This window comes from Gigantopelta aegis, chromosome 10, assembly GCF_016097555.1.
Source record: "Gigantopelta aegis isolate Gae_Host chromosome 10, Gae_host_genome, whole genome shotgun sequence".
Lineage (NCBI taxonomy): Eukaryota > Metazoa > Mollusca > Gastropoda > Neomphalida > Peltospiridae > Gigantopelta > Gigantopelta aegis.
Genome location: NC_054708.1, coordinates 61324462 through 61335695, shown reverse-complemented (window position 1 = coordinate 61335695; position 11234 = coordinate 61324462). Strand labels below are relative to the sequence as shown.

Here is an 11234-nt window from a genome sequence, read left to right as displayed (position 1 = left end):
AACCTCCCCCAGTTCCTTTGGCATTCCGCCTCATGTCATTGGACCCCCCCCCCCCCCCCCCCCGAAATGGATTTTCTGGATCCGCCACTAGTCCTCCATGAGGCTCTCCTTGGGTCTCTATAGGTCTATATATTTCCATGTATAGAAAAACAAATATTTATAACATACATTTGTTGACGCGTAATTGCCATGGACTATAGTCCTTAGCTGATAAGCTGGGGCCAAGTTAAAATCCATAGTGTTCTTAATTGCTGTATTTAGTTTGACACTAACTGGTCTGATTGCCAGCCCCTAATTAATTAAAGACTAAGTTATTGCATGGATGGCAGGGGACACAATAACAATTTATTGAATCATACATGCATACTAATTATATAAAATACATTTGAATATAGTTGTAAATGTTACACTGTGACACTACTATAAACATTAGGAATTCCAGAAACACCATATGGTGTACAGACATTAATATTCTAAGCAAGAAAATGTAATTAATATCCAGTTTTATTCATTAAAAGCCGTGTTAGCAGGGGACATGTTTAAATGTCTGTACAGTCAGGAATGCACCTTTAAGAGTCATGACTGTCATTTCTTAATGCAATATAATGATGAAGAACGCACTTTAAAATATATATCTAGGTGTGGTATAACGTGTTCATTAAATTTATTCTGATGAAAAGTATGAAATTTTATTTCCATCCGACACCAAAATATAATTTCTATCCGACACCAAAACTAAAGTGCCTATAGAAAACAAAGGGTTAAAGCCGCACACCCTAGTTCCATCCAGCGAAAATAAATTATAATTTGGTTAATCTACAAACCTGTAACACACTTAGATCACGTTTTTATCAAATGGAATGAAAAAGCAGGTTTTATATCGATAAATACCATGGGAATCTCCATGTCCCAATTGCTTGAAATAATTTTGAAAGTTAGTATTCTGATGTCACCGGTAGATGTCGCTCGAAGCACAACAATGCCTACGTCACGACAAATTTCACAGACTTGGGGTGCGTTTCTTTCACCTCTCCAGATATCGTAAGACTTAGCAAAATTATTGGTTTTAAGGATTTGTAACGTTTTGTATTGAGACACTTACTTGTCTGAACTTTATTGTTACTGAAAATGTTCACGAACTGTGAAGAAAAATCTCACACATGGACAACAACAAATTGGATGTTGACTGCGCGAACCGTGCACGAGAAAACAAACCGAACCAAAATGATAACGGTCACGTGATATACCAACGTCTGTGACATTGAAATGGAAATATCCCCTCTAAAAATAGATTAGACCGTGTCTGCTCAACGTTTTTTTCTCAGACGTGCGTGCGATTTATGAAATACGAAAAATGCATTTTGTGGGATTACAAAAACCAGGATTACCAAAAAACACTTCAGGTGAATGGAAATGTATATTCTAAATAATAAGCGGTAAGTAAACTGCAATTTTATTTGTGAAAAAATGTGTTTAATAGCGAAAAACAACGCCGTAATGGTTAACAACTAGTCGTAACTAGGGTGTGTCCCTTTAATCAGAGAAGTAAGTTAGTTAATCTAGATTTCAAACATGTTTCTTGGTTATGAAAAACCCCCATTAGTTAATCAAAGTTCCCTCATATACCTTTAATATAATGTTGCATTGATTCTGTTAAGTTGGCATCTTTGATTTGTATCAATGTCCGACACCAAAACAATTTAGACTTCACTCGGTCAATTTGGGTTAATTAAGGCATGGTATTATTGCAGCTCCTCCTGCCTCCTACAAAACCATATTAGTTTACTTCCTAATGTGGATGATTTAAAAGGAATACAAGGGAAAATATTCAAATTCCACCCGCCACCAAAACTAGTATTTTGAAATATGCCCTGTATACAATGAGAATCGAGTTGTAATAGCTCTCACACTAGCAACTGGACAGTCGTAGAAGTCTAGAGAGCAGAACGTTGGCCGACTTTGTGCTGGCAGTTGGTAGTCTGAAGCTAGTATAAGTGTCAGAATTACCAAATGTTTAACCAGTTTTCTCTAGTGATATCGTTAAAAAAAACCCACAAAAAAACAAACCCCCCCCCCCCCCCCCCCCCCCCCCCCCACACACACACACATAAACTCTTATGTATGATGGATTTACACCGAAATTCTGCAGTACTGTATTTGGTTGTGTAATATTTTGGTAACAAACAGCATTTAAATGACAGCAGAATTTTTAATAAAATGTTCTGACGGTCTCAGATATTCTACTTCTGCAAATTGGACATTCCTCCATGACAGACGCGCAATTCTCGCAGCAGACGAGATGTCCGCATGGCATGAATGTCATCCGAATCCGCTCCTCCATGCAAATCTTGCACAGATACTGTTCACTCAATCTTTCGTTCTGTTCCACTAGCATAGCACTGCTGGTGTTCGCGGCACATTCGTGTTCGAATTTCTGTGCTTCACTGCAATTAGTTGAGGATACCTTTCTAGCATTTTCCTTTGCTATCACCAAGGACGCCAGTTCCTCCGCGTTAGAAAATACCTGTCCTTCTCTGTTCAGCTTGTCGGCGACAATCTGGCGAATCAGATCTTTGGAGAATCCCATCTGTAGCACTGCCTGCACCTGAACAGACTGCATGCATTCGTCCAAATCATTTCGCTCAGATTCTTGTTGTGGTGGTAATCTTGGCAACATCTTGGGCTGCGATATTTTCGGAACATTCAAGCTGGGAAAAAGAAGAGAAAAGAACTAGACAAGGCGTAAAATGCCATAACTTAACAAGCAATGTAAACATGAAAGTTTAAAATATTTATGACTGACATAAAAGGATTTAAAATTAAACAAATATTGAGTCGAAAATTAAGAAAGATGCAATAAAATAATTAATGTGAGCACGGGTATTCATTCTTGAAACAGACTGGAATTGGGACAACTAGACTGAGTTTGGATTAAAAAAAATATTTTTAATTAATACATTGTACTTGCAAAAACAACAGTAGGCTATGAGTTTCGACCAGAGCTCTTAAAACAATTGTTCAACAAACAGGAAAAGTCAAGAACTGGATATCGTGTGACATTATATATATATATATATATATATATATATATATATATATATATATAAATGTCAGTGGGACACATGCGCATCCCCCCCCCCCCCCTCCCCGGCTTCCTACCCCACTGTATGTTATTACTTATTCACGAAAGACAAAAAAGAGATCTGCAAAAAAGAATGTCACTGAACTGAAATATAATATAATATAATATAATATAATATAATATTTAAAATTAAATATACATGTATGTACTAGCGTGACAAGGTGCGTTTTGTTTAATATTAGTAGTGCACATTTTACACTGCTTATAGTTAGGCCTATATACCTTTCTTGTGTTTTAACTCTTCTGTTATTCTGTACATCATCAATGAAATCCTGACCCATGCATAACCGTACATAGTGGCACCGCGGGAAACACCGCGCATGCTCCACCCAGGGGTCGTCATCGAACTGCCAGTCATAGAGTCTACCCTTACAGTAGGCGCACCTCACTCTGTCCTGTCTGTGGTCGTCACCGTAGTAATAGAAACCAGCACGTGCCAATAGTTCCGGAGTTTGTTGTAAATGACGAGGCCAACGGGAAAAAGAAGCAAGGCGATTTTCTTCTTCAGTCATATCGAGAGTGTCTTCACGCTGAAGGCACGAACCCACGCTGTAACTGTCGACCGGATCGAGAGGCATATTCCCTTCACCGCTGCAGACAAACGGACACCATGGAAAATGGATCCTGTGTTGGAGTCTGGGATCGTCTGATGGTTGCCAACGTTTTAGCACGCCCATACAGAACGCACATTTCACCCTATCGATTTCGCCAGTGTAGTAAAACCCATCTTTTGCCAAAATCTCGGGTTTTTGGTTTGCCCAAGGAGGCCAGTTCCAAAAGGTTTTCAATCTATTTCTTTCAGACTTCATAACTGATAATTAATCTATAAAAAAGAAGAAAGAAACATTCTCAGAAAATAATTTGATGGTATAATTTGAGGCCACTTCTAGGTGGTTATAAGTCTGAAATGTTTCGAAATCGAATACTGCATTTCATGCGCTTTGAAAAAATCTGAACAGCAGATCTCTTGCTATCATCTATATAAAAAATTATGAAAATATATCTATTAATTTCGAAGATTTTAAGGTATGGTCTACAGAATTTTATGCTCCGTACCAGATTCCTATCTATCTATCTATATATCTATATATATATATAAAATAATAATAAAATAAAAAAATGAAAAATACAAAACGACTAATTTCCATGATTTTAGGGTGCGTAATTTTATGTTCCGTACCCTCTGGCAGAAACCCAGATTCTAATAATAATTTCTTCTAAATTTAATCGATGTTTAATAAACAGCAATATTTCTGAATATTTTAAGTCATAAGTGATATTTACTAATACCTACTCGCAACCCGTAAATGATGTTATTTTAAGCTCTCTCTTTTTTTTTCTCTCTTTTTTTTTTTTTTAGCAAATTATACATATAAATAAAAGATAATTATTTCCATTTTAAAAAAAATATATAAGAGGCATATGTCACAATGTAACATGTATAGGCTATTAATTATTGATGTTAATTGCAAAATTGCGATATGGAATAATGAACATATAGCGATGGGGAAAAATCTAATATATAATCATTATGTATTAGATTTTCCCCCATCGCCATGTGTTCATAATGTATATATTATAAGAAATACCTGTTTTACCTGTATATTATTTACCTTGGGTATATCTTAAATTTATTTCTTAATCGATGTAAAAGATTTATATCTTCAAACACGTTGATTGCACCACCATGCTCAATAGCTGGACATGTTCAATCTTGGAATTGTGATTGGTTTCTATATTAAGACCAATAGGTCACGGATCAAATCATGGACCTGTTGCCGATAATGTTAACGTTTTCTAATAACTGATAAAAGCAGCGTATCAACATACCCAGACAGTATACCAATAAAAAGTGTGGCATCTCACATTTAATCTATTTGCAAGAAAATGGTGTGTGTGTGTGTGCGTGCGTGCGTGTTCATGTACTATTAAAGAGATTTAATTAATGTTTTTATTAGCAATCCTATTTTTTGTGTGCTAAAAATCGCAGTTCTATTTTTGGGGGTACCTTGTACTGGTTTCAATCTTTGATGTATACTGCATAACAACTGTATAACAAATAAAAGTATATTTATTTATTGGCAATGGATAATAGTATTGGCACAAATAATCAATGTCGCATATTACTACCAATAAGAACCGCAGAATAAAAATACGTAAATATTTGACTGTGTATCTCGAAATTTGACATGGAATTTTCTTAATTGATTCAATGCAACACTTGGGCAGCAAACGACAGCACATAACTAATTACTCTATTGCAAGTGAGGTTTATAGCCTAACAGTGGTGCTAACTTCAATCCGACTGCTGTGCAACCATTCTCGCAAATATTCAGAGGCTTACATTATAGAAATGATGTGAAAATACATCTTTATTTGCCTAATATAATATATTCTGGACTCTGTCTAAACTGGACTCACTTCGTACCGTCGAAATAGTCCGGTTTTAACATAGAGGACCGGTTTAGACATAGTTCATCCAGAATTATGGTTCTTGAATGATCGACAACTCCAATCAACAATGACATTTCAACCCATGGATGGTTGGGAAACACAATCATACAAGCCAGACTTGCAATCGATTATTTCACAGACATAAAAAATATACTTAAAGGGACATTCCTGAGTTTGCTGCAATTTTAAAGATGCTATCAACTAACAGACTTTTTAACGATAGTAATTACATATCAAATATATTTTTCTGCATAACATATTAGTGGCTGCATATTAAACGTGTTTCTGGTCGTTCTAATATTTGTACTAGGCTAAATTTCATTTTATTTCCTAAAAACATTATTTATTTATTTATTCGTACGTACGATATTATTTGAATACAAAATCCAGATCTAACGGCCTACCGCAATAAGAGAACTTCACACGAGTGCAATTACATTTAGCATTTGATCTTACGACGGCGTCTTGATCACTTGGCAATTGACGATCATTGTTCAACTAATTAAGCTGCCTGTCGTTCAGTCAAATCCCAATCCGGTGTAGACAGAGGTAATTAATACATGAACGGTTCTTTTGTTCTTGATTTTTGATCCGGAGTCCGGAGTAGACAGAATACGGATTAGGCAGAGATTTATACCTAAGAGATACACGGTAGCTGGACGGGGCTTTGGATATGGACCGGTTTACGCAGAGATCCGGATTACACAGAATCCGGTTTAGACATAGTCCACTATATATATATATATATATGTATCTATGTATGTATGTGTGTGTGTGTGTGCGCGTGCGCGCTGTAAAACCTGGAATTAATACGATCATAATATTAATATGAAAAATGCGAGTTCGTGTTATTCGCATTAATAATATTACGCATTTATATTATTAGGCCTATGCAGTAACCTTTTGTAACGTTTCTGGTTGATACGGTACCCAAAACAGTAGAAAATGATACAAATTTCAACGGAAAATAAAATAACACAATACAATTTCGCTCTTTTTATTTGTTTTTCTATTCTATATCAACTGAACATAGGCTATCGTTTTTATTTATTGACCATCTTTTAGCCCGCCCTACATCATGAATGTAAAATGTTGACGGCGGAAATTATATAACTTGGATGTGCCGAAAAATATGTTACACCGTGTACAAACCACATGCATATATGTTCGTCACCGGAGCGTTGTAGACCTATTAGTTCATTATGAAAAGGACTCCTTTCAAGAATTCCATTCATTGAATATATACATGTCTATCGTGAAATATTGTATGCATATTATAGGCCTATCCTATGTCCCTACCCTCTTTCTTTTTCTCACTTTCTCTCTCTATCTTTCTATCTAGTCCGAACGGACGTAGAAAGAAAAGTATTGACTTAATGTGCGCTCTGCACTATATTTCTCTTGCCATTGCAGGCCCGTACGCAGTGGGGTGGGGGGGGGGGGGGGGGGGGGGGCGACGTGGGTGTACGCACCCCCCAATTTTTGTTACTAAAGGTCCACTTTTTTGTATAAACTTTAAATAACGTTACGTAATCGTTGTTGTTTTGAGGGGTTATTTTTATGTTGATTGGTCCCATCACGAGCAATTCGCACCCACCCATTAAAAATCCTGCGTACGGGCCTGCATTGTCACATAATGTAACACCCATGACTAAGCTTTTCCATAGAGATTATACAGAAACTTACCAATTTTAGTAGTTATCTTCCTTTTTGTCATTTCGTACTCCTGGAAAAACAAAACAACCCTTAAAAACCTTGCCGGTGTAAATGTGTTAGTTATTGTAATTTGAATTAACCGCTGCAATGAACCAATTAAAACGGACGTATATAACACGTGATGTTGACAGTAAAGTGGAAATTCTGCGGCCTATTAATAGGACACACAACATAGTTTTATAATATATAATATATATATTATAATTATATATATACACATCCTTTTATATGTATTATGCATATAATATGTACGTTCATTTTTTTAATGTTATAATTATTTATTGTCTCTCATAATTTCTGTAAGGAATGGTTTGTGTAAGAGACGTTACTAAGGCTAACTCGGATCGATAGGTCCTCACCTCTGGGGTCTAATGTACGAAGCGAGACAATGACGTTGTCTCAGACTATTTGCGAACTCCGAGACTTTCACGTGTAAGTCGGAATGCATGAATGTAAACAAGCCAAAGTCTGGGACTATTGTAGGGAGTTTTAGACCTGCTACAACCCAGGCGTAAATACAATAGTCTCTGACAACCAGTTACATTCAGTATAGCTGAAGTTGCATGCACTGATGCGTTCTATATATAAGCCGACTTGCGAATAGGGTTAACACAATTTATACCCATATTTTGGACGCAGGGACAGATCCAGGATTTTGTAAAAGGAGGAGGGGGCCACACAAACTTATAAAAAGGGCAATTTCAGTTTGTCGAAGGCAAATTATCCGAGCCCCCAAAGGGTGCAAGATCTTTATGCGGGAAATATTTCAAATAAAGATGCTCCGAAACGCGTTTTCATAACAACTGAGTGTTGTACATTGTGGGTGATGAACATTAAACATTTATTAAAAAGGGCACTTAAAACCGAAGGAAGGAAATGTTTTATTTAATGACGCACTCAACACATTTTATTTACGGTTATATGGCGTCGGACATATGGTTAAGGACCATACATATATTGAGGGAGGAAACACGCTGTCGCCACTTCATGGACTACTCTTTTCGATTAGCAGCAAGGGATATTTTATATGTACCATCCCATAGACAGGATAGCACATACCACGGCCTTTGATGTACCAGTCATGGTGCACTGGTTGGAGCGAGAAATAGCCCAATGGGCCCACCGACGAGGATCGATCCCAAACCGACCGCGCATCAAGCGAGTGCTTTACCACTGGGCTACGTCTCGCCCCTTAAAACGGAAGCCCTCTGGGCCCGCCAATAGGACGTATATAACGTCGATCAAATATATCATAATTTTCTATTGTACCGGTATATCGTTTATCAACTACATGTCAAAAGCAACCGGGGGGCCTGTGAACCCCCTTTTACCACCCTACTCCCCCCCCCCCCCCCCCCGTTCCTTCCCCTTAACTAAAAAATTATTAACTTTTTGGTCCTATTATATACATAAATGAAACACAAACAAATTGCTCGTCTCCCCCGCTATAACTCAACATAATAGCGTGTGCCTTACATTTCACATAGTTACTATGGGCCTCAACTAATTAGCAACATGTTGGGCGATATTCAGTACACATCGTAGTGTTAAAAAATTCTACCCAAAAACTGTATGTAAAAACTTTTCGGACAAGATCATCTGTAATCAAGCCCTTTCCATTTGAACAAAAAGTTTAAATTTGGTATATTATAACAATCATTGTATGGAACCGACACTGGATATTGGTACTGTCGTAATGACAAGTAGAGAAAATAACTGTTAAAGTTTTGTCTTTTTAATGACTTACTGTTGGGGGTCACTTACCATTAATCAAGTTCATACAAGTTCATATAACTTTAATATAGCAGAACGCATTAAGCGTAATTACGCATTTCTTTCATTAAAGTTTTTAATTGCAACCGTACCAGTTATTTTTACAATTTCGAACGACGTTTAAATGTATTATTCAGAATTAATTGTGGGAGTATTTATTTGCTAAACGTCTTAAATACAGGTCTATAATTGTTTTATTATCAGTTATAACTTTAAATTATAGATTAAAACAATTTTATCGCCATAGCTGAATCATGGTGCCAAAATATGTAGCACGATTATAGCTACGACAATACCAATATCCAATGCAAGTCCAACATAGTGATAATTAGTGATAACATTTTTATTCACGTAAAATACGAAGAAAAAATTAAAGTTTGTTTTGTATAATAAAACCACTAAAGCACATTGATTTTTGTATTAATCATCGGCTATTGGAAGGAAGGAAGGAAGGATATGTTTTATTTAACGACGCACTCAACACATTTTATTTACGGTAGGACATAAGGTTAAGGACTACACATAATAAGAGAGGAAACCCACTGTCGCCACTTTATGGGCTACTCTTTTCGATTAGCAGCAATGGATCTCTTATATGCACCATCCCACAGAGAGGACAGCACATACCACAGATTGTGATATAACAGTCGTGGTGCACTGGTTGGGACCGGGGGGGGGGGGGGGGGGGAGCAATCAGAATATGGATTTAAATAAAAATAAAAATTATTTATTATATTTTTCATAATGTTACATCATTAGAAACTGATTTAATACGACCAGAGTTGATTACAAACAATTTAAATTATGTTTATATATTCATATTAATATTATATATGACCTCACATTAATTTTAATGTCCCTCCCCCCCCCCCCCCCCCCCCCCCCCCATTTACCGCCATCTTCCGACGCCTATGTTTTACGAGTTGTTTCCAAATATATCTAACTAGCGAAAAAACTTTAAAATTATTTTTTATTAAAATATATAAAAATATTAAAATGTGTTCGGTAATCTGTTATATAATTATTTTAAGTCATAGATATATAAGACGCGTGCTGCTTTACTGTATATATAACGCATGTGTTATTTTAAGTCACAGATATATAAGACGCGTGCTGCTTTACTGTATATATAACGCATGTGTTATTTTAAGTCACAGATATATAAGACGTGTGCTGCTTTACTGTATATATAACGCATGTGTTATTTTAAATGAGAGGGGGTATACGATTGTCTTTGATGTTACGTAAAGGGGACATTTAAAAATATTTTTTGGGCGAATTACAGGTATGATTTAATAGGCAAGCGCAAATCCAGGATTTTTAAATAGCGTGGCGCTTAATCGTGTGATGGATTTTAATTTTAAAAATTATCACATCACAATTATTCAAAACTATATTAAAATAACAGACATGTTGCTGCGAAACACTAGTTTCTCCGATTTTATAAAACAGCTTTCTTTATATTTTCACCTTAGTAATGATTTGTGCCATAGTGCCAGGATATTAACTTCATTAGCAATACTCACCACATCAAATGTTGTAAAGAATAGTTCCCTTATACAATATCAATGTCAAATGAAGTTTTATAATATTCATTGCAATAAAATATTTTCTATTGATATATATTTTTATTTTTTATATACGTTTATATATTGGAGTGTTTTGAAAGAAATGTCTCTGGATTTCCTAGTTTTTAAATAGAAATACAACAAACGCTGTGGGAAACGTGCTAGTCTCGAACTTCGTTGTCATAGTCACACGTCGGGGCCATGCATTAGAAACTGGCGACGGCCAAAGTCGTATATAGAGAGACTTTCGGTTGTCTCGGTTCATGCATCAGACCCCTGAACCGGTATTGGACCAGTCTTCATTCCCACTGGTCTAACATAATGTAGATTAGGTCCAACCGATAATTCATCAGAGAGAAGTGTTTTCATCTTTCTGATGTTCTGATGTGCCTGTATAGGTGTCAGGCGATGCAAGCAATATTAATTCGCCTTTCAACTTGAGGGAGGGGTATATAAGATTCATAGTTAGAGCGGTATAATAGCCTACCCCTGCCCCATCTCCACCACACACACACCCTCTATGGTCTATGGTTTAATAAACTTAATAATATTTAAAGATAATTTGGCGAATTGTTTTGCTT

At 36.3% G+C, this 11234-nt stretch overlaps 1 protein-coding gene across 2 annotated transcripts; it reads right to left on the bottom strand.

The window, feature by feature from the left end:
- Positions 1–2103: 2103 nt before the first annotated feature.
- LOC121384515 (baculoviral IAP repeat-containing protein 7-A-like) lies at positions 2104–8129 on the bottom strand. Of its 2 annotated transcripts, XM_041514930.1 has the most exons (3): positions 7283–8129; positions 3365–3965; positions 2104–2708 (listed from the first exon to the last, which is right to left on the bottom strand). In XM_041514930.1, the coding sequence occupies exons 2-3, from the start codon at positions 3949–3951 to the stop codon at positions 2210–2212; spliced, it is 1086 nt and encodes a 361-aa protein (XP_041370864.1). In that variant the 5' UTR covers positions 3952–3965; positions 7283–8129; the 3' UTR covers positions 2104–2209. The 2 variants fall into 2 exon arrangements, with proteins under 2 accessions (XP_041370864.1, XP_041370863.1); XM_041514929.1 differs by lacking the exon at positions 7283–8129 and having other exon boundaries at positions 3365–4394.
- Between the last annotated feature and the right edge of the window lie 3105 nt (positions 8130–11234).